At 39.9% G+C, this 23,909-nt stretch overlaps 2 protein-coding genes across 2 annotated transcripts in view; one reads left to right on the top strand and one right to left on the bottom strand.

The window, feature by feature from the left end:
- Positions 1–2,565: 2,565 nt before the first annotated feature.
- On the top strand, positions 2,566–23,227 carry CFAP94 (cilia and flagella associated protein 94). The gene is made up of 14 exons (XM_009648749.2): positions 2,566–3,067; positions 4,592–4,683; positions 5,913–6,014; positions 8,940–9,077; positions 11,019–11,165; positions 12,350–12,453; positions 13,941–14,220; positions 16,029–16,131; positions 18,477–18,643; positions 19,590–19,734; positions 20,530–20,744; positions 21,428–21,595; positions 21,826–21,939; positions 22,941–23,227. Exons 2-14 carry the CDS (start codon positions 4,663–4,665, stop codon positions 23,214–23,216), a joined length of 1,980 nt encoding a protein of 659 aa, XP_009647044.1. The 5' UTR covers positions 2,566–3,067; positions 4,592–4,662; the 3' UTR covers positions 23,217–23,227.
- Positions 23,228–23,264: 37 nt separating this feature from the next.
- The window catches only part of IRAG2 (inositol 1,4,5-triphosphate receptor associated 2), a 38,177-nt gene continuing 37,532 nt past the window's right edge, over positions 23,265–23,909 (bottom strand). The window contains exon 37 of the mRNA XM_035888506.1: positions 23,265–23,894. Within this exon, the coding sequence (XP_035744399.1) occupies positions 23,651–23,894 (244 nt within the window). The 3' untranslated portion in view covers positions 23,265–23,650. The remainder of the gene's footprint in view (positions 23,895–23,909) is intronic.

Here is a 23,909-nt window from a genome sequence, read left to right as displayed (position 1 = left end):
CCGGTGTAGCCGCAGGGCCTTGAGGTCCCGCAGGTCAAGCGGGAAGGCAAGGGGTAACGGGAGCGGGCGCCTTGAGACGCTGACTGGGTGGTGAAAGGACGAGGGGAAATGGCCTCGAGTTGCGCCAGGGCAGGTTTAGGTTGGACATCGGGAAAAATGTCTTCACCAAAAGGGTTGTCAGGCAGTGGAACGGGTTGCCCAGGGAAGTGGTCGAGGCCCCATCCCTGGAGGCATTCGAAAGCCGGGCAGACGAGGTGCTCATTAAGCTCAGGCTTAATGGTGGGATGGCAGGGTTAGGTTAGCGGTTGGACTTGGTGATCTTAAAGGTCTTTTCCAACCTAAACGATTCTGTGATTCTAAGTGGGTAAGGGCAGGACTGCAGGCTTCCACATGGGCTGCTGAGGTACCGGTAGATGGAGCAAAGATTTAAGGCTTTGACCAGACCGCCCAGGAGGCCGTGTCGGCTGCTCCGCCATCCCCCGAGCTAACTGCTTGTGCCGCGGTTTTGCCACTGCGGCTGCTGAGCGTGAAACCCAGCTTGGAGGTACCTAACGCCGCCTCGTCGGAACCGCTCCCCCATAACAAACTTCTCTGCCGTCCCGCGCCCTTCGCTGCCTCCGTCCCCCACTCCACCCCGCAGGGAATAGGCTCGTGCGGGTAATGAATCACAGCGAGGTTACGCGAATTCGCATGGCAGTATTTTGTCGTTGCGGGGAAAAGGTAGTGGTTTGGCAAATCAAGTGAGGGATTTTGATGTTGGGCGTTTGGCTTTCTAGAACCTGTTCTTCTGTCCTGTGGTTGTTTGGGGAAGTCCCCAAATTACATTTCTTCACTTCACGTGCGCTTTCCCCCCTGGATAACAAAAGACTGGGTGGTGTTTCTGTGTTCTTCTCGGTCACCTCATGATGCAATTTAGCGTTGCTTGGAATAGCACCTAATGTCGATTGATGAGTTCAGAAAACACTGAAAACATTTTTTGACTAAATTGTGTCTTGGACTAAATTGTGTATTTGGTGTACATTAATTTTTAACAATGCGAGTATAATTCTATAGCTGTAAGTGTAATCTAGTCTGATGATGATCCAGAGTCATGTGTTAGTGGCTAATTTTCTGCAATATTGAAATTATTGTCATTACAGTTTTTCAATAGGTAATCTCATCCAATTCTACAGAATAGTTTTCTTTTTATATACGTATACTCCTTTATACTTGATACCTTGTTCTCTGACGCTCACTTTCCTTTTTTTCCCCCCCCCGATCTTCTAGGGCCCAAAAAAGAAAAAAAAGGTAGGTAGGCGAAAATACACTCTAGTTCACATACAGCATTTTGACCCTTGCAGTGTTCATTTAGATAGTGTGCCAGGACAATTCTGTTATTTTGGAAATTAAATGAGTAAAATTGCAAAGCACTTCATACTGAAATTAAGGTAAGCATCGGTTCCTTCTGGACTTTGTGTCTACAAAACCATGATTTTTAAGAGGTTTTGTCATAATAAAGGTGCTGTGACACTGTAATGGGATGCAAATGTGCTTTTTAAAAAGAAAAAGGTGGGGTTTTTTGTTTTTTAACCTGTATTTCTTCTGAGCCAGTTGGTCAGGCTCCATCAAATTTGAAAGAGGAACAGGCATCTCCAGGACACTGAGCTTACGTGCCTTTTTCAAGGAGGCCGAGTCGTGTGCCTGCAGCACTGCTAGAGAGAAGGTGGCGAGTGCAGCCACGGACTGTTTTGTTTGGCAGCTGATGCCTGGGCAGAGAGCCAGGGCCCTGGCTTTGAGCCACAAGCTGGACATGGTGGGTAGGGGGGACAGCAGACAGAAGTCCACGGGAAACTGGATTGCATAAACTCATGCCCGTGGCTTATTCTTAATTCAGTGATAATGAAATTGTCCTCCCTCAAAAAAAGAACACATTTAAATGTATTCCTTGGAGAATTATGCATCTCAGATTTGCCAGTACTACCTTAAGTCGTAAGGATGTGAGAAGAAGTTGTCTAAAAAGAGATTCTAAGTAACTGAAACAAGCAGATTTTCCATTTTCACTGGAAGAAAAGTAATCAAAGATTTTTATCTTTTTTTTTAAATGGAGGGAACTGATTCTTCCCTGAAATCTTAATGGGTAGAATTGTGGTGTTTACTGACTCTGTTCTAGGAGAATTTTGCAAATAAATTCTTTGGCAACAAATACGATAAGATGCACACTAACTCTGGTGGGTGTACGTTTGTTGTCGGCACTAAATTTTCGCCATTGTTTTTGTTCAAGCTTCGTGATAATCTTCGTATTCAAAGTTACATTTATGTATATATTCATTGCCATGCAAAGTAGTGCAAAGTGAATAGCTTTCCACGTAGTTATTTATATCTGAAAATATACTAGCCAATCAAAATGTGAAATAACAGTATTTGTAACACACTTTTTGTGTCATGAATGCCAAAGGTTCTCCTTGATTATTTCTAAGTTCCCTATCAATTGCATGACTTTTAACAATTTTTACCAAATTATTGGTAATTATTGGGTGGAGTTAGTGTCTCGAGTTGCAGTTAGGATTTTAAGACAGAAAAGAGAACACTTTGTTAGTTTTCTTGTAAATTAGATGCTTCTAAATGCCAGGCTTGCCTATGTCCCAAAATACATTTCCCACTATTTCCTAAAACATTTAAAGTTGTAATGACTACTTTCTTAGCAGATCTATCTGTTATTCAATTTCTAAATTAAAGCAATATTCTTCTGTAGTGGCTGTGTCGAGGAGTATCTAGTATGGAATAGTACGTTAATTGTAAAAGCATATATTGCATCATGAAAATGAGAAGAAAATTGAGTCCAGGCTGTGGATTGCTGTGCTGGAGGCTTCATTGACTGTGTAGGGAGTCTAAAATCCAAATTCAGGCATCAGATTAGGAGGCAAAATTACAGAGGGTGAATACCTCCCAAAACATATTAAAGTAATACTGACATTTGTTTTCTTTTAATTTATTGCAAACATTAAGTCCGGTGGCAAAAAGAAAGTTAGCAAAGCTGAACAACTGAGATTACAGAAAGAAGAGGAAGAAAGGAGGCTGAAAGAGGAAGGTACTGTGCACTTCATTTACAGGGAACGTGATGGCACGAATCAGTTACTTTAAATAAATGGACAGATAGTAATCTCCCAAACTGTATGCGCACCAATATCTGTCTCCATTTCACAAATACAGGTGATTCCACCCCTCTTTTCTTGTGCAGTCCAAATTCTGTGTTACTTGTTATCACCTCCCGCATCTCACTTTCCTATTAGAGCCGTACTCTTTTCTCTAGTTATTTCTACTGTGATTAGGAACTTGGGAAGGAGGGTGGCTGGAAGAATTACTATTATTTTTTTACCCCTCTCTCTTACCCTTACCTTTTATCCTCAGCAAGTTAGAAATGCAGTGTTTTGTGGCTGCGTCCTCCCTCCTCCCGCCCTTTCAGGCCTAGTTATCAGTAGAAATGAGAAAAGTTGTCAGTAGAAAGAGGGATCAGTAGACAAGAGAAATTCTCTGCAAAGGACTTTTGCCAAAGGTGGCCAACAGAATACTTCTGTTGGCAGGGGGCTAGCTGGTGTTCTGAAGGTGACTATAAATTAGGATAGATAGTTTGCTTGGGCTTACTTCTTCTGTCTCTACTGAGTGACTGATCCTCCACCCACTTCTTCAAGATCTTTCTGTTTTATATCATGGTATCCCTTAAAATGAAATCCCAGCTGCGTGACTTACCTGTCCTCACCACCTGAATGTGTCTGCTTCTGCAGTTTAGTATCACAACTCCAGACCTGTCTGAACATCAGATCCATCTCTTCTACTTCCCTTTCTGCCATTAACCCGGTGGGGGTTTGGGCATGCTATGGCTGCTAGTAATAGTGACTACTAATTGCTAGTAATCTCTGTGGATGGGGGTGAGTACAGGCAGTTTTGGGAACTGCCGTTGCTCTTGCCTCTGTGCAACACAGATATATTTGAAGTGATTTGCGTGTAGGCAGTGACATTCCAGCCACTGTTTGGGAACATTTGGAATTGATGCATAGGCTGTGCTAGCTTAAGCTGAAGGCTTCGAGGTTGAAATCAATTTTAGTTTTCACATCTTCTCTGATACTTCTAGTCCCTATGGTGGCAAAGAAAAGCTAAAACAGTGATCAGGAGTAACTGATCCTGAAGAAGATTTCAATGAAGCAGTAACTCTAAGGTTGAGGTACCCACTGAAGGTTGTAGGAAAGGAGAATATTACCTTGGCACTGAACCACTTGGGCAGTTTCACCTTAGGCATTGGATTAAGAACCTGGGCCTGCCCGAGCTGTAGATAAAGGGAGAGGCTGCTCCTGCTGCTGTTCCTGAAGGGAAAAAGGGCTTGCTGATCCTTGGCTCCACATCCACAGGCTGATGGGGGTAGCGCCGTAGACAGTGTGTTGTAGTGCTATGATTCAAAGTAATCTGGCTCATTTGGAAGATTTCTGCACAATATAAATACACCTTTGTGTTGTTCACTATTATGGTTGTTTTGTCATTAGAGCTAATAACGAAATAATTTGTCTGGTTTTGTTAAGCAAAATATAATTGTGGTCTTGATATATTTCCCAATCTTCAGAGGAAGCCCGATTGCAAGCTCAACAAGAAGAGGCAGCAAGACTTGAAAAGCAGAGAATTGAACAAGAGCAGATGGAAAAGCTTGAGGCAAAAGTTAGTTTGTGCTCAATAGTTACTGAAAAATTCTAATCCTATTTCTAAACCCGTGATAAGGTCTGTAAAACATTATTAATTAAATGTGAGAATGGAAAGGAATTTCTTTATGTCCTTAGTGTTGGGAACAATGTCGAGGAAATTTTCTAGCATCACTAGATTAAAATTAATAATGAAAAATCTAGCCAAATCACTGAAAGGTACTCTTGTACAAGGTCCCACAAGTTGAGAAGATGATGAGCTGGATTATTAATTAAATAAAATGCAATACACGTAAACTCAAGAGAAATGGTGCTGATATTTTTCTATAGTATTCTTTCACTAAGCCAATATTTGGCTTAGTGTTGCTTTGATTCAGAAAAAATTCTCCGAGACAAGACAGTCTTGCCTGATTTTGATATATAAAGATACTGTGGTTAAATACATTCACTTTTGGGTTATGTGATACTCCAGTTTAAATAAATACTTCTTTTTTTTCATTTCCACTATACTTTCAATTGGATATATTTTTTGCGTTCCCCATAATTGCATTTGGTACGGTTGTGGCAAGAAAATTTTGATATAGATTCTAGAAGTGGTTGCCTATTAGGACAGATGCATTGGTTTGTGTGCCTGCATGTCTGTGTGTGTATTTGAATTTGTATGTTTATTTTTCTAAGAAGACTGGAATTCAGAACAAAACCTGATTGGTAATATCTAAGTATTTTTGTGCCTAAAAAGAAAAAAAAAAAGGATATTTACCACAATTTATTTTTTTCCCCCCAGAAAAAAGTCACTCTTGCCTGTGCCACTTGTCCTTCAGAGAATACTTTTTTCCCCCTAGAGAGAAGATAGATTTGAAATAATAGAAATTATAAGGAAAAAAAAAATTCATCTTGCACACAATTTTCCACCATATGCTTACATTTTTCATCAGCTCTCATTAGAGGTAGTTCCAGGATGGTGATACAGAAGCTGTGGAAGTGAGACGCTAACAATCATGTGACACATTATGTTTATCATATGGCTCAGCAACTGATGTGATGACAATAACATATTGTGAACTGCTGCAGTCTTCTCAAGTAAATGCTTCATAAGAAAGCAAGTTATCAGTGTTTGGATTTGTTTAAATGATAACTCATTCAAATATCCATTTTTTTCTTTCTTTGATTTAAAATAATTGTAAGTAGTAAACCAAATATTTAACACTTCTGGGTTTTTTTTTAATATATGTGTATATATATAAACAGGATCAAGAACGAAGGGAATCTGAGCTAGCAGAACTTCATTCACTGGAACAGAAGTTTTTGTCTGCGCAGCAGTGGAAAGCAGATTATAGAGCACATGCAAAGGTAAGCTTTCTTTCCAAAATCTGCCCAGTGTTGTAGAGGTTCAACAATGAAGAGACTTCAGGCTACATCTCTATTACAGGATCCAGGAATGCTTCCATTTCTTGAACTTAGGTGTGTGCTATGACTGCATTTCAAGTTCCAACTCAAGGGAGTAACTGGCCATCCTCAGTCTCCTCTATCTTCTATACTTTGGTGTACACAGAAGAGAAACATGGGCAAAGAGAAGCCTGTCTGGATGATCAGAGTGTTAGGGCCCCACAGCTTGGCCCAGCAGTCAAGAGGAATTGTAGTTTCAGATGTTCTGGTAGTTGTCCTTCCTTTTCTATTTGTTTAATTCCTTCTGCTTTTAAACATTCCTTAAAAAAAAACCCAACTCTGCCAGCGCTTAAGAATATTTTTGTGGAATTTGAGACAATTGGCAACATTTGTTCCAGCGGTTCCTAGATATCACAGGTCATCATTCGGAGAGAGGTTGGCCAAAACTTTGAAGGACGTGGCACAAATCTGGGTCAGATATCAGGGCTGGAAGGATGTGAAAATGCAGCTACGAGTTAATGTCTTCAGTTTAGGGTGATGTACATGGTGGTTGAATCATCTCTCAATAGTACCATATGCCTGTAAAGTTAAGTTAAATTTTAAATAGTAAGGTATGGAAATACACTAGTAGAACATTTCACTCTTGTGAATCCATCTTGCAGAAACATCATTCAGTAACAGTCTGATAGGAGATTTGGTCAGGTTAAATAGACTTGTGGACACAAGGATTTTCTCTTTGTCTTTTATATCGCTTAATCCTTTATAAAGCCTCTGCGGAACAAATTTAGAATCATAGGATAAATCACGCTAGAAGGGACTTCTGAAAATCATATAGTTCAACCTCCTGCACAAAGCAGGGCAAACTCTGAAGTTAGATCAAGGTGCTCAGTTGGGTTTTGAAAATTTCTAAGGTTGGGGATACCACAGTATCTCTGAGACACCTTTTTGACAGCTCTACCTCTCTCATTGTAACAATTTTTCTTTAAACCCAATTGGCATTTCCCTTGTTACAGCTTGTGATCATTGCCTAATTGTCATGACACATCATCCCTGTGTATCTCTGAGGAACATTTGCCTCTGTCTTCTCTATGACCTTTCTCGAGGTACTGGTAGATTACAGTCCCTTAGCTTTGTTAGTCCTCTCCTCTCCAGACTAACAAAGCTCAGCCTTTCCTCATCTGTCATTTTCTCCAGTCCTCTAACCATCTTGATGTCCCTCCTCTTGAATCTCCAATTTACCACTCTTTCTTTTGAATTGAGGGCCCCCAAACTGGGTACAGCACTCCAGATGTGGCCTGGGGAGCCCTACAGAGGGGACAGTCCGGCCTAGGCACACCGGGTACGCTCTTTTTTTTTAGGATTCGTTGCCACAAGGGGGCAGCGCGATAACGTCACAGTTATGTCTTGACACCTTTGGATGATGTTTATTACCTTTCTTCAGTTGATAACAAGCTCTGGCTTTATTATCCTTGTGAACAAGAGAATCTGCCAGTCATTTTGAAAGGGGACAGTTGTTTATGGATGTTTCTGAAGAGTATATCTTGGAAGGAGAAACATAAGATTTTTTTTTTTTTCTTTTGAAAAGTAATGGCAAAATAGAGCTATTATTTTAAACATAAATCTTCAGATAAAATACTGGTAGATTATGGGCAATACTAGAGTTGATATTAGCCTGTTATTAAGACTGTTTAGGGTAAAAGAAATACATAATACCAAATGCGGAATTTCCACGTCTATTTCTGAACAATTTCACTTCAGATTAACAGATACACTTACAAATTTTCATGAAATATATCCTTCTTCCTAAAGAACAAGTGCTGTTATTCTTAAGGATGTGCTTTCCTGATGATGAAAGTGAAGCTTTCTTTCAAGTGCAAAGATGTAAAAAAAAGAAATCAGATATTTTAATTACAGGAGACTGATCAGTCTTTTGTACAGGAGTTTCCTGTGCACTGAGTGCTCACCTATTATTGCTTTTTTTGAAGTCAGTGGAAATGGTTATGGAAGTGGTTGGGAATGCAGTTATACAAGCCCTTTTGCTTTAAAAGATCCATTTTACATTGTAATGCAATCTTCAGTAACACTGAGTTATTAATCTTCACAGTATACAGGGAGGCAAGGTTTCCTTAATATCGTACTATGTGGATGAAACAAATTACATTATAAGTTGTAAATTGGCCCCATGAGCCAATGTTAGGCTCGTGTGTAGAGTTAAGTGGGTTTAGCCTGTTGTTGCTGATTCTTGTTTTTTCTCCACCCCCCCAAGAATGACCAATAATTGATTTGAAAATAAAATTATTAAAGAAAAAAAAGATCATTCAATCCTTTTTACATTTCCCAGCAGAGGTTTCTGTAACAGCTGAAATGGTGCTGGTGAGGAGGAGGAAATCTCCTTCAGAGGCAGAGAAAGGAGGAATAAACATGCTGAAGTAGAAGGCTCTTAAGCAGCTTTGTTGCCAGTGTAGGAATTTTCAGTTTTGTTGGCAGTATCTGGTTTGAGAACCATCTGCCTCTTCCACCTGCACTGGTTCCTCATTTATGTTCTCAGTCATTTATTTCTTCAGCCCCTCGTTTGTGGCAGGTACTGAATTCATTGCTTTGCATGTAGACATGCAAGTTCTACCTAGCAGAACAGAAACTGCTGCTAAATGAGTAAGTATAAACAGCAAATGTTAGGTGGGCAGAAGTATCTTAACACATTGATATCAAAGTAAACCACTTTTTTCCTGGCATAGTGATAAGCCAGGTGGTGTTACAGTCCTGTTTAGATGCAGGTGTGAATGTATCACTACAATATATTTGTCTTTCAGAATCCCCCTTTTTCTTGTAATAATGATAGTCATTTGCACCACATGCCCGTATCTACTTCTTGTTGAACATTTTCTGTAGTGGGAGCATTACCTCAGTTGTGATGGAAGTCCTGACCCAACTATACTGCAAGAAATAAATACTTTCATAAGCTTATGGCGTGAAGATCAAAGTGAGGACATCCGACTCGTGATGGAAAAGGGAGAACAGGTGCTAAATGTAAGTATTAAAAATACATTTTTCAGTTTGTGCTTACCAGAACACATCCTTAACAGCTCCCCCCTTCCTTTTTTTCTTTTCTTTTCTTTTTTTTTTTTTTTTAGCCAAATGACTGGAATTGGCTACAACCTTCAAAACCCAGAAGTTTTTCTTCAGTTTTTACATTATTTTAATTACAGATTTACTGTTAACTCTAAAGAAGATGACTATTGACTTTAAATATGCAGTGCATTTAAGGGATTTGTGTGTAACATTTCTACCCTGAGCTCTAGTATTCCAGCATCCCTCTTCCCTGCTAAGTACACTTTAAACAGTCTTGAGCCAGGACATATAAGCTCCTGTCATATATAGATGCTTCAGCATGTGCCAGCCTTACTGTGTAACACTTAACAGCCAGTAAAGTGTCAGCCAGTAAGAGCAGGGGTGCCCAAAATGCAAGCCACCAAGCATCGATGGTTTGTGAGGCAATTTCAAGCAATTTGTGGCTGCTCTGTAAATGTAGGATTTTATTTTCATTTATGCTAACTTTATAATGTTTTTCAGAAAGTTAAATGGCGTCTTCCAGAAATTGGGGGTGAAAGTCGCATGCATAATACAACTTCCATTGGGCTGGTTTGGTTCCGAGTGTTAGATTTCCTATCTTGCAGTGCTTGCTGAGTGCTGCAATTTGCAACTTTGGGCATACTGCCTTGTTCTGAGCCAGTGGGGAATGTGCTGGTCCTTTCCAAGAATTTCAACAGATAACTCCTCCCTTTCTCCTTCTACATTGCAACCCAAGCAAAAAGCCTGGCAGTTGCCCACTTCCGTTCCTTCTCTCCCCTCTTCTCCCTGCTGTCTTGTCTTTCCCACACACAGACTTCCTCCCCCCGCTGTATGTTTCCCATCCAACACTGAAGCAGTTACAGCTGCTTCTGGCCCTGTAAACGTATACTGCCTTGCACTGCACGCTCAGTAGAGTATTACATGATACTAGAAGATAGGCATTTTTGTTTCGCTCCTCTTGGAAGCACAAGGTGACGTCAAAAAGATCATCTTCTCTTGGTCTAAAACACTTGAGCATTTCCTTGCCATTCTACGTCTTTTTAGAGGAAACTCCAAAACACTCCAAACTGTGAGATCATGCAAGATCAGCAGCTCGGAGCTGATAGGGGCCACCTCACTGTCGAGGTAGACCATGTTAAAGGTGCAATACAAAAAAGACAGTAGTAGTTACAATTCTGCTGCTGCTTTGCCCACCTTTAATGAGCAGTGGCACTGCGATTCCACAGGCTAAGAGGAAGAAGAGTCTGGCAAGTCTGAAGGGAGGCATAAAATGTCATCTGATCCTCCCTTTGTCTCAGTGCTGCAGATCACTTTGGCCAGCTAGGAATTTTTTAGTTCGATTTAAGCATTTAGATGTTGATATATTAGCATGTAGTGGAAGACAACAAGGTAATGACAGAGTTCCAAACTTCACACTAAGGATTCTTCTGAGAATGAAAATGTAATTGCTGTATGTCTTCCTATTTTTGTTTTCTGTTTGGTTGATTGGTTTTTAAGATTTCATAGTTGAGATTATTACTGTGGAAAATATGGTTCCAAAATAAAGCTGTAGCTTTTCATTAAAACTAATTTTTGACCAAAAGTTTCTTCATATGACCAACTGGTTCAATAAATGACCTATTTCATAAGCAAAGATTTCACAGCCCACAGGTTAAGGAATGAAGGAATTGGACTAGAGGAATGGAGGAAGGCAGACTTGAACCTGGAATTTCCAGCACTTTGCATGTCTGAAAATGCTGGCTTAACACAATTTCTAGAGATATAATAGATTATTTCTGCGACTGAGATATGTTTAGGTGCAACGGAAGCAAGCTCGCCTCATTTTTTATGACAGAATACACAGTATATTGAGGGTGGCGTCAAAACAGAGATACTTTTCCCACATATAATATCTTCTAGTTAATTGAGAAGTTGCAGTTTCTTTTATTGGACACACCACCAAATGAGATAACAGAAAAAGAAACAGTCCAGTACCAGGAATCTATTCTGGAATTGCAGAATCTGCTTCATCAGAAGTACAACGGAGCAACAGAACACCTGCTTAAAGTAAGTAAGATTTACTTCTTCGAAGTTGTAATATGCCCAGTGCACATAAGGTTAGCTACGAGTATCTTCTTGTGATGGTTGGTTTTGTTTGTTCTTAAATTTTTCCGAATTTAGTATTTGAGTTTCCAGATCATGTCTATACCAGATACCAGACTTGTATTTCTTCAAAACCCTTACAAATCTTAGCTTTAGAGTGGAAATTCTCATCATTAAGACATTTAATGTTACATTAGTGTGACATTTGGTGAGATACAGAAATGTTGCAAACAAGGGGCGCTGTTTGAAATTTGGAATTTGTTTCCTATTTTGTCTCAATGATTTAAATTGAAGTTAGTTGACTCTACAAAAAATTGCAAACAAGAAAAGCAGGTCATAAGGTTAGCTTGGGCACATTTTTTAATACAAATTAATAGGACTAAAATATTTTTTAAACTGAGATCTTGGGAAGAGTAAGGAGTATTTAAACAAGAAAATTAACATGTACTTGGGCATCAGTTTTCTGGGTTGCATGTATAGGTAGTGATCTTGCTTGCTATTTTAAGTATGTTAATCATATATGTAAGTATGTTTAGCAAAAGAGTATTGCTAGAGGAAACAAAACAAGGAAAAGAAGTAAAGGAAACAGTGAACAAGTTGTATGTTTGTTCACAGTCAAAACTCTCTGCAAATTAAGAAATGTTAAATTCTTGATTGTCTTTACTGAGTTTAGGATTCAACTCCTAATGTAATTATCATTTCAGAAGTTGTATATTGACAGAAATATAAAATAATCTATGCAGTGGCTGTGGATAGGCTGTGGGCTGTGCTTTATTGCTCAGTAAGTGTCCCCCCCCGCCCTTTTTCTTTCTTTTTTAACTTGTCCTGAGAAGTATTTCTGAGGGCACGTGATTAAGGGAGATAAGCAGTACCACTGAAAGGGATAATGTAAGAGCCCATATTTGGTAGAATTTTGACTGTCGGAATTGGTGAAGTTAGAGGAAGAAAAAGAGCATAGTTCAAATTTTAACAAAGAGATTTGAGCTTATAACTGTCACGTTTTAGTACATAAATACAACATACCTGAGCTTGGGCTGATGTATTTTTATTCTTACGTGTCTCTTCTTATTTAGTCAGGTGTAAATGTAAGTAAATCAGAGTAATAGAAATAATAAGAAAACATGATTTAATCTGCTTTTTCTTTGTAGACAGCTAATATGTATGAAGATTCTGAGACTGGAAACATGCAGGCAGTCATAAAGAATAAAAATGTTACTTTTTGTATTTGGGCCAATCTGAAGAAGAAAGTAAGGTACAGCATCCTCAAATTCTTAATTTGAAATGAGGCCTAGCCTTGTCTACCCAAGTCAAGTAAACACTAAGAAACAGTTTCTCATAATCTTTTTCACGTTGAATAGCTTTTATTCTACCGACTTCCAACTAATGGATGCCATACCAACCTGTTGCTAAGGAAAGTATTAGTTACATCAGAGTTTTATTAAAGAAACAGGAGTGTTTTATATATGTAGATAATTGGTATATTATATATATATATATATAAAAGATTTGTTTCTTAAAAGACTACAGTAGAACCCTGTTACTGCCAGAACAATTTTTAAAGGAAAACAATAATACTCATGCAGAGAATTGAAATTCCTCTGGAAGTAGTGCTTCTTGCTGATGCATTAAAATAGTTTCTGAGCTGTAACAGTTTCTTGCACAGTAGTGAATGACGCTTTGTGGTCAGTTCTCAGTTAGATAAAAGATTTTGAAGCCTGGAATGCAAATATCCTCCATAGTGGGTTCTGAATCAAAGACTTATTCTTTTTTTTTCTTATTAGATTACCATTTAACTGATATATTGTTCAAAACAAGATTTTTGAATGCACTTCCTAATTCCACTCCACAAATAGGAGGAATAAATTGGTAAAAGGACTTTGCCTTGACTAAGGACCTGTTGCTGTGAGCTTTGCTAAGATAACTGGAAGGCTGGGTCCTGAGCAGTGTCAGGCTGACCTGCAGGAAGAGCCCATTTGTGTTGGTGTTGTTAAAGCCTTTGGGTCAGCTTAGAGATACATTTAACATTTTTAACAAAGAATTAAAATATAAGTGATGCCTTACTAGAAGATTTTTAGAATGTGTGACTAGCTGATCTTATCAGAAAATAAGTATTATTCGAATTGTTTTGATTTTGGTTGGGCAGGAATTGCAATGAGCAAGAAACTTCTTCCATATCTGATGAAAGAACCCAAGTTCACAAGTCAGATGCATGGTTTGATGCAAGTTGGCCTCCTGTGCCTGCTCCTAGCCCGTTTCCTACGCTGTCACAAGGATCGGTGGCTGTGTGATACTGTTGATTATCAAAACTACCTTTATGTCTGTGTACCCCTCTGGATTTTATGTGGAAGATGCTGAGACTGATCTAACACAGACAGCTGGTGACTTCACCTGTATAGGAATTTGCCCATTCAATCAGTCTCTTTTGCCAGGAGCGTACTGTGTAGAAGAGCTGCCATCTGATTCTGCTTCACTCTCATCCTATCATCAGGATCATTATTTTTGCAGCTCCTGATCCCTTTAATGCAGTTACAGTTTTTCTGGACGGGTTTACAGACAGCTGTCAGTACAAGACAGGAAGCGTATCGTGACATCCCTCTACTTACTAGACTGTGCCATGCAACATAAGAGTATTTAGCTGACTTCCAGTGTAAAACATCAATTGAATACTTAGGAAGAAATAGAAAAATAAGTGCTACCAATCTTACTAGGGAATGTTATTTTTTTAACTGTTGTTTACAGGTTCAAAAATCACACATTTTGTGATACACAGCATGGATTTGAGCTTCCAAAGTCACTGGCTGTCAGCAGTGTTGCTGTTCGCATATTGCATACTCATTATGACCACGTATCTCCACTTTGGCTGCAGCGTCAGAGCGTGCCAAAATTGGAAGTGTTAGACAGCAAAGAGTTAACTCAGCGTTCAGAAGACAGTGTAGAAGAACCAGAAGAAAAGGAAAAGAAAGCCAGAGAAGAGCCCAATGTGCCTGCTGAAGAAGAAACATGTTCTGATGGGAGAAAGGTAGGTAAAAAAATCTCACAAAAGGATGTTCTGTGATGCTGCTGTACTCGAGGCCCACTCACAGTGTAGCAGCTTTGTAGCATGTCCTGTGCCTGAGAGCACCGCCTTCTTAAGCGTTTTATAGAAAAAAGCAACTTGTGTTAATGCTGTGCCATAGATCTTCTCAAGGGAACGGAAGGATGAATGACCAAAGATTGTCACACAGACGGTAGAAAGGAAAGTTTGGACAGGGTGCGGTGGTTGCCATGCACTTGGCGTGCGTGAGTTGGCATTTGGGTTGCAGCTTAAGAGTAGGATCAAGCCACGACGAAATGTCAGGTGCCGTTGTAAGATATTTCCATAAATCTGTGACGTACATCCAGGTGAATGGATTCTGCTTCTGAGAAACTGACAGCCCCATAAATCACCGCAGGAATCCAATATTAGGAGAATTCACAGGGTGCAGAATAGGATTCAGAGTTCATCAGGTTATGCGTGTGCAGTTACTTGGTTGCCCTGTGTCCATACGCTGGAGCTTTTCCAGTAGAGAGCTTTCCCGATACTGTTTCTGGCTGCTGGATTCTCTTCAAGACTCTTTGATGGAGTATGTTGGCTTTAGGTGATGTGGAGGCTGCTTGGTTTTGTATTCTTCTTACTGGGTTTGGGTTTTTCACTTTTGGTATCATGTGTGACCTGCAGATAAATGACTGAGGTTCTCTATCTAAAATTTCTGCACAAATAACTGTAGAACATCATAGTTTATGCCTTCTTAATATGTTTGGAGCAACAATCTTTGCCTTTTTCCTTTTCAGTCCCCAACACCTTTGTTGTGGATCAGTGCCTGAAATCCCATTTTTCTTGGTTCCTTTTTCCTTTTTTTTATGATGAATTTCATCTTTTGGCAGTTTTCACCTACATTTTTCAGACTTTCTTCAAGCTCCTAATTTAATCCCTTCTCTTTTTCTTTCCCAGGTCTTACTCTCTCTCAGTCCAGTTTTGTGAATTTTTCTGCTCCCTCTGAAGACTCCACTTCTCTCAGCTACTGCAGCCTCTCCCCCTGTCCGGCTCTGCCTTCAGTTCCCCCCCGTTTATAGGCGTAAACACTTCTTTCTCCTCACCTTTCGTCCTGTTTCAGGAGATGGGTGTTCTTTCCACGCACTGGCAGGCACAGCACAGGGCACAGGAGGTGCCTGCACCTCCACATGGATGGCTCGTGCACAGAACTGCTGTTTGCCTGCTGCCGTGCTTCCAGAGGAGTCTGCTGTGACGCGGTGAATTCGTATCATCTGGGTTGGAAATTTGGCTGGCAATCTAGGGTCATGTTTTGAAAATAGAAAACAGTGTGAGAAAGGGAATAAATACCATGGGCAAGGCACAGGCTAAGCCTGCAGGTGGGGGTTCTGGCAGAGTTTCGGTGTGGCTTTGGATTCAACATTGGCTTAAGTTTTCTTTGTGTCTCTCTTCTAGCCCTGAAGTCAGATAAACATAATTTTTGAATGCACACACTGCTAAAAAGGTTAAGTGCTTGTATGGTACTTGGGGAGCTTGAGATGGAATTTGCTGCGGAAATGAAATAATTATTTTATTATGATGTCTATTTATATAACCGTCTCCAAAGGTGGAGGGTACCTTTAATCAAAACTGGTTTTGCTAGCTGGGTAGAAATGATTTCTCCTAAGCTCTTGACCCCGTAGCAAGACTGGTGCAAATGTTGCTGGAGGAGTGGGACCGCACCCGTTCTCCTTGGGCCCCCTTGAAGGGGGTGATACCCTCTTCTTTACTGTGTCTGTCTCTGACTAACGAAAATATGTCTTCTGCTTTTCATACAGAGTGCTAGCTCATTCAAAGAAAAGAGCAGTAGCGTAGCTGATATAAACGAGACAGAGGAGGAAACCGAGAAGAAATCAGAAATCTCGGCCATACCGTCAGAAGGTATTTGGTTAGGTTTTGTGTGCAGCATTACAGAAGTACTTATTCTAAGTATTTTATATATGGAAACATTGTGCTGTAGATCTCTATGTGAATGGAACAAAGTTTATAAATATATTGATGTTTTGATAACACTTGAGCTTTGTTGACATTTCTATTAATGATTGTTAAATGCAGGGAGAAAATAAGACAGATAGGAAAATGGATTTTGTCCCCTGGTTTTTAACTTATTTATTATTTATGTTTATGTTCATGTACATGCTTATTATGTTTATGTACATTTGTGTATTATTATGCATATGTTTATATATGTTTATGGCTGAGACACAATCTTTATGAATCTGCCGGGCTGTCTGCGGAGATGATTGACTTCCTCAGAAACAAATGATTCAAATGCACGTCATGGTAGGCACTGCAGTAGCGTGGGTATTACTGACTATTGCTTAAATGTGTGCTTAAACTGAGATAAAGCGAGATACATGCTGATACACTTTGCTAAAAGAAGGCCTAATTCTCGGAACTAAAACTGTTTGTTTGCCTGTCCCACACAAGTTACAAATTTCTTCAGTGTTGTGGTGTCCTTTGGTTTAATAAGAGTTCTCTTGTAGTACTGTCGTAAGTAAATAAAACAGCTGCAAGCTGTTCTGCATAGTTGACCTGAACTGTGCAGCCTTTCCCTTGTCGTAAAAAAAAAACCAAAACCAAACCAAAACACCCCCCCAAACAATTCCCACCCCACTTTTTGCTGAGCACAGTCCAAGCAACCAGTTGTCAGACTAAACCCTAAAGACCACCTAAACAAGGGGGTTGTCAAGGGAATATAAAGAACTTGGGCTTCACTTGAAGGAATTTGCTATTCTGTTTTGGTGGGGCTTTGAAAATTCCTACCATAGTATCAGGTGAATTGCATGTGCAGGGAAGCGTACTAATTATGCCTGAATGTCTTCAAGCTTGTTTATCTGTCACCTGCTTTAATAAGGAGAGCAGGCTTATGAAACCATGCTTTTGCTGGCCCGCTAGTGACTGGCAATCCCATTCAACCACTTTTCAGAACAGAGTGTGAAAGCATACTCGGTTACCATAAATTCGGTGAAAACAGGGAGCCAGGTAGGTGAGAGGAAAAAAAAAATCAGGGAATAGAGCGAGAACTACTGCAGTTCTCTGGATTTAACTTCCTTGTACCGGTGTTAAGAAGTTAATTTAGCTTGGGAGCATGAATAGTTTTATTTAGAAGCCACTTAAATATTTTTGCATTATTATTTTAAAAAGCAAGTTAAAGTGGAAGCTACCACTATGGCTGGGAGGGGGATGAGTTTTTCTTCCTGTCTTTTTTTTTTTTTTTTTTTTTTTTCTTCTGGGAATAACTGCAAAAGGACAGTATGTTGTTGTGTGAATACAGTGGAATAAAGCCTTTGCATAATGCAACTAAATCTGACATGATAAAATTAACACCATTTTCACCTGTGTTTTTGAAAGCTTGAAGACAGTTTATATGGATGATGTTTGCTATTTTTTTGAGATTATCTCACACTCTAAAAGCAAATTTCATAACACAGTAGCTGTTTGTTTTTACAGTATTGAACACTTTTTCTTGATCCCTATTAACCGTAACATCCATCTTCCTTCTATAATGTCTGGTGCAATGTTTTATGTGGGGTTTTTTTTTGAAAATATTTTAAAGAAAATATTTCTAGGCATTTTTGGCCATGGCATTGATGCATTCTAATACCATTTTTCCAATTTAATTAAAACTTAAATTCATACATATATGTAATATATACATAATTATGTGTAGAAAAAAAAGAATTATCTTTGTTAGCTGAAAATTTTGTTTCATGTTAAATCCCTCTTGCTCTTGATAAATACCATCTTTCACCTTTAGCACATGATCCATGGGTGCCTTATATCTTTTTTATTATTTGCCAATTTCTTTTCATACCAATACGATGTCACTAAACCTGTCTAATCTACTGTAGTGTGTACTCATGAATGTCTTCTGTGATTAATGATGTGACTCATTTTGTCAGTAAAATGTTATTCCTATATAAAGCATGTTGAGTCAACTACAAAGTTAGAGCAGAGCTTAATCTCTTAAAAAGCTCAGTGCCAAAACAAGAAGTGCTTTTCATTGTCCAGCTGTCTTTTTTCCCCCCACGTTTCACTTTTAGTTGCTAAATGATTCGGGGAACACCAGTAGATGGTGCTGAAATGTTGTGGAGTGTAAAGCACTTCAAGCACATGGGCTTTTTGTGCAAAAGTGAAAAATAATGGAAGTGGGAAATTTCAGCGCCTTAGTTTAAGCACCAAGTTAACGCATGTTGTTTGTTTGGTGGTGGTTTTTTTTTTAGTTCAGGATTCACTGGTGCAGGAAGAGACGAATGGCAAAGAAGAGGCAGTAACTGATGAAAACATTGTTGATTTGCAACAGTTTGTACCGGTGGGTGGTGTGTACCACATCGATGTGCTACACCTTCCACCTCAGGTCAAACAAATCAAGGACTGGAGTATGGTGGAGGTAAGCGAGGAAGGACATTGCACCCCATGCAGTCCTCCTCCCTGTCATCCTTGAAGCGCTGTTCCTGAGGTGTGTCTCCACAATACATATGCAGCGCACATGATTGCTTGAGTAGCAAACTAAAGGACCAAGTTTTCAAATATTTTTTCAATTACACTTGGCCAATTTTTGGAGCAGCTGAGGGGAAGCAATCAGCCTGCACTTAGAGAGGTGTGTGCTCAGTCAGTGCTCATCAGCATGGCTAGCACAGAGCATTGTGCTGGAAACTGTTCATGGCCAAAGTAAAAGCAAAGGGAGAAGTTCTTCGTTTTTCATATGCGAAAGGTACACTTCAATAAGGATGGTAACAAAAGCATTGCCAGTTCAGTTCCAGGCTCTGCAAGATAGTTGAGGACTACAGCCACTATGTTCTGGTTTTCCTACTCATGGAGCCTGATGCAGCGCTAATGGTACTACATCACTGTTTTAACTGTGAAGGTGAAAAACCTTTAATAAGTTAAATAAATACCCATACAGACTAAGAAAGTGGGACTGTGGGCGTAGGATCTTCGTTCCCAGCTGAGCACACAGATCCACATTACCCGTCACATGCGACCTCTTTCATTCCCTTTGACAACGTGTAGACAAAGTGGAATTATATCTGCTTTTGCCTCTCTGATGCTCTTGGGTTTTTTTGCATGACTGCCTACTGTGTGGCAACGCCTTAAGTAAGTGCACCGTCGAGAACACACGAAGGGTTCAAAGGCCTGTTTGTAGTCACCCTTCTATGGTCTTTGACAGGGTAGTTGGAAACAGGCAATATTAGCAAACCATTAATACTAATAAATTTTAAACGGTGTGTTAGGAAACTCCACAGGTGCTTAAGTGGACTGAAAGACAAAAAAAAGTAGGCTACTGCATTTTCTAATAAAAAAAGTTCTCTCTCTTTTTCCCCATCTTGCCAAAGTTACTCGATGTTGGATTGGAGGCCTACCCCTATCCCTCAGAAGAGGCTGAAGATGGCACACATCCACCCATACAGATAACCCTTAGGCTTTCTGACAGTGTGATGTATTTTAAGGACCCTGTGATAGCCCGGTGGGATCCTGCAGGTACAAGCTTAAGACATGATTTATTTTAAGTTTGAATAATGGAATTTGTACCTGTTTCCAGAATCCAGCTGTAAAGACGAAAGCCAATTCAGCTCCCAGGGACTTCAATATTAATTGATTTGGGGTGGGGTTTTGGGCTTTTTTTTTTTGGTTCTATTTTACATCTACATCATATCTAATAACGGACTGCTTACTGGGGCTTTTTACTGTAGCTTTTTAATTGAGTGGAAAAAATACACTCCATTTAATGGGCAGTAGTACAGCTATATACCACTAATCAAGTTTTGCTAGGGTGAAGCCATGTAAAGTCCACTTTGAGCCAAATAATTAGCTCCTAACTACATGTATTAGTATTAAGTTAAAATATGGAAACTAAATATTAAAAACAAGTGTGATATTCTAGTTATTAGATAAATAAAACATACTGCTGACTTTACATTCATGAAAGAGAATAGAACCTATTGAAACAGTTTGGTGGTTGAAGTTGCTCTTGCAACTGAGCTTGTGGACTGCTACCTAGGCAGTAAGAAATGACAGTTGCATTAGTATTTGTATTTCTTTCTTTTGAGCTTAAGCAGCAGCTTGCCTGTCAAAATTAGCCCAATCTTGTACTTAAAGACAATTAAAATGAGGGGAGTTTTTGCCTTAAATGAATTCTCTTTATTTTGTGCCTAATATTTTCTCTTAACTAGGAATATTAGTTAACCTAGGATGCTAACTAATTTTTCCCCAGCACTTATCACAAGCAGAAGCTTTACATACATATCTTTGTATTTTTGCATCCCTTTTGTAAAGGCCAACAGTGGAGAACTGATGGCATCAGCAAATTAACATACGAAACGCAAGAGAAGAGTATCACCTTTGAGATGAGCGCCTTTTATACAATAGCACTTCTCCAGGATGCTCATCTCAACATGCCCTATCAGGCATGGGAATTGCGACCTACTGGTACAGATGAAGCACTGCTTATAGTTACTACGGTCTTTGCAACAATTCAGATACAAATTAAGGTACTGTAAGTATATCTTTTTTATAAAACATTTACAGATTTTTTTTTAAAAAAAAATACAGAATTATTACAGTGTCCTTTATTAAGAATCTGGGATGCTTCCACAAGAGCAATTTGAATCTTACTCTGTGCTGGTGAAGATGAGGGAGGATCTCTTCCTTTCCAAGCACTACAAAGGAACAGCACCGGTGATTTCATTTCAGTTAGTTATCTTCTGTGACCTGGTCAGAAGAAAGCACCTGTACGCTTGTGCTGCAAGGCACCAGTAAGTGCTTTGGTACTGATGCTACCCCGCTGAAGTCAAGACTCTTTCACCAGCTAGAGACGTAAAAATTGTTACTCTCGCCTCCCAACTATACCAAAAGAAATAAAAGCATTTCAAGCAACCTCCTGCTAACGCTACTTGTTCCTTCTGAAGGGTCAAATTACACATGATTTGCCACGTGCTCCTTGCCACATAAAGCAGTTCGGTAACAGACATGGTTTAAAAAGAGTCAATATAAGCATAATTTCTGAAGTTCTCAGAAAAGTGGCTTTCTTCAGGCTATGTGCATGCAAGTGTACAGCCCAGAGTGGTAGATACAGTATGTGATATCCAGAATAGCCAAGATATTAATATTTGATGCCTGAAGCAGAAAACAGCTTTCACAACCAGTAAGTCGCTTTCGCTGGTTTGTACAACAGGGCAATCAGTGTATGTTGTCTTCAGTAGCAGTGGAAGAGAGGGATGTGCTTTCCCATGTCACAGGAAAATGGATAAGTCCAGCTTACCTAAGAGCCGTTTTGAAAAAGGCCGGTGTGAATATTTTTCCAGGAGAGCACTCTCACAAGTATGTCTCTGTGAAAAAGAAGGTGAGTGCAAGAGTGGATGGCTTTCTTGTTGGTTTTTCCACCTATTTTTCACTTTGGTAACATCTTGTATGAAGACCTCTTGTACAGAACCAGGTGGCAAGTACAGAAGCGTTCTGCCCACTTAGGCAGTGGAGCCTGGTTAAAGCAAGTTTTTTCTTACATTTGTATAGCACAGGGAATGAGGCTGAATGATATGCATGTATTTTCTAACTGGTATTTTTGCATTACAGGCTCCCCTAGCAGAAGTTAGGGCCTATCAACAGATGGCACTGGTTGCATCTGCTTTTGCTTTTGCCTGGAGCAAATGGAACCAAGCAGCCAGTCAAGAGCAAGTAGTGGTCAAGGTTTGTGGATTTAGACTGAATGTCTATGCTGGTTTTCTCTAGAACTCTATCACAGTTAAAGAAACAGCAACAATTAACTTTCACAAAGTTAACTTTCATCTCAAACATTGCCTTCAACCCCAGCTTATGCTCTTAGTGCAGCAGTTTTAAGGTTTGAGGTTGGCTACTTAGCAGCGTTCAGTGGGCATCAGTAAAACTTCAGAGCCTGCTTCTCCACTGCTTCACAGCTCGTGCATCTGTGAGACATCCCATGGGACACACATCTCAGTAACAACCACACTTGCCCCTGTGCTAGGATGTATAACTGATGGGTCAGCTTCTGGGGCTTTAGCCGAAGCTGGGATGATAGAGCTGGACATATCCAACTGTAGGGGTCCTCTGAGTAGCAATATGACCTGCGAGTTTTATAAGTAATATCTGGAAATTTCTTTTTGTCCATATGGGGTTTCATTCATTCCCTCCTGTAAAGGAGGGAATAAGCACCTGAAGCATTAATTTGTTTCCATCTGTGAACTAACACAGATGTGGGTAGAGCTTCTCCCAGAGAGACAGAAAAATGCTCCCAATTGCGGCTGTAGATACAGAGCACCTCGTGCTGTTGAAATCTTGAGAGCTCTCCCCTGCTCTCTCAAGTTAAATGCGTATGACATACAAACGTTTAGCCTAATGCTTAAGGCCAGGAGCAAGAACTAAAACAAACGATGCCTGTTGCACCCAGCTACGCTCGCCCTAGGAGTCAGGAGCAGCAAGCAAGCTGGCGTGGCCAAACCTCGCATTTTAGAGGCAAACGAGAAGGCAGATTGCGGTGTTGATGCCGTACCTGGGTACGCAGTCTCTTTGGCACAGAGCACGAATATTGTTTTAGGAATTCAAAGTAGCGCCTTGGTTTTGTTTCTGCATTAGGCTCATGAGTATACTAGAATTGAAGATTTTACACAAGAATTTATACTCTGTCAGTGTCACAGGCTGCTGCTTACAGCACTTTTTTTTTTCTGCACTAGGTAAGCGAGCATCTTAAAGCAGATTCAGTCAGAGACGAAGAGTGGTCTCTTTACCTGTTTAATGGTCAGAAAGCACAAAAGCTCAAGATCACTGAAACCAGTGAAGCATTTTCAGAAGAGCTAGAAGATGATTCTGAATTTCACTCCACACTCTATCATATGCTTAAGGACTCTGCCAGCAAAGAAGCAATTGATAAAGTGGAAAGAGCTAGCTGCTTGTTCGTTGATGTTGTACACCAGCTACTGCTCGCTACGAGAGTTCTAACATACTCTTAAATACTGCATGCTTTCCTTTAAAACTTTATTATCAAAAGCTTTCAATAAAGTTACATTTCACATCTCAAGTCCTTTTCTATTCAAATCATTGGAACAGCTTCAATGGCTAAAATGCAAAAACATTCTGGTTTTGTTACAGCAAAATAAGTTCTTTATTGTCTTGTGGCTAGACCACTTAGCCATATTTATTGGTAGCCATGTTCAAAATTACTCACTGTTTCACTGTAAACTGGAACGGAACAGGACCATTTTAGGTACTCGTAAAGACGACTTTTGTCAGAAGGGGGCAGGGGGGGAATATTTTTCAATTTCAAGTCATGCTTAAAAAAAAAAAAGTCTCCCCAAAACAAACCCAAACACGTAACCTTAAATACACTATCTCAGCTTCTCACACTGTCATCCACAACTCGGACCTACCAAAGTCAGAACCTTTGTTATACTGGGGGTGGTCCGTTGTGTTGAAGTCCCGTATACGGCCACAACAGTTGCTGTAGCGACATCCAGGAGTCCCCAGTTCCTACAGGTGCTGCGTCCGCTGGTCTTTGAAGAGACAGCCCGGTGAGGAAGCTTGTGAGAGCGGCAAGCAGTACCAGGATGGAAACGGAAACCCAGAGAGTTTTGTTAGCGTTGGAAAAGGACGTCTTGAGATGGGATGCCCACGATGACATTAAGTTGTACCTGCGCAGAAGAGCA

Source organism: Egretta garzetta, unplaced genomic scaffold (assembly GCF_000687185.1).
Source record: "Egretta garzetta isolate BGI_Z169 unplaced genomic scaffold, ASM68718v1 scaffold81, whole genome shotgun sequence".
In the NCBI taxonomy this organism is placed as follows: Eukaryota; Metazoa; Chordata; class Aves; order Pelecaniformes; family Ardeidae; genus Egretta; species Egretta garzetta.
Note: the sequence above shows the minus strand (reverse complement) of the source record. Positions and strands in the feature narration are given on the sequence as shown.

Excerpts from the sequence above, each read along its gene's own strand:
- CFAP94 (XM_009648749.2), top strand. The coding sequence starts at position 4,663 with ATGGAAAAGCTTGAGGCAAAA. Across the intron at positions 6,015-8,939 it reads ATTATAGAGCACATGCAAAG|TGGGAGCATTACCTCAGTTG; the intron begins GTAAGCTTTCTT and ends CATTTTCTGTAG. Across the intron at positions 21,596-21,825 it reads ATGTCTCTGTGAAAAAGAAG|GCTCCCCTAGCAGAAGTTAG; the intron begins GTGAGTGCAAGA and ends TTTGCATTACAG.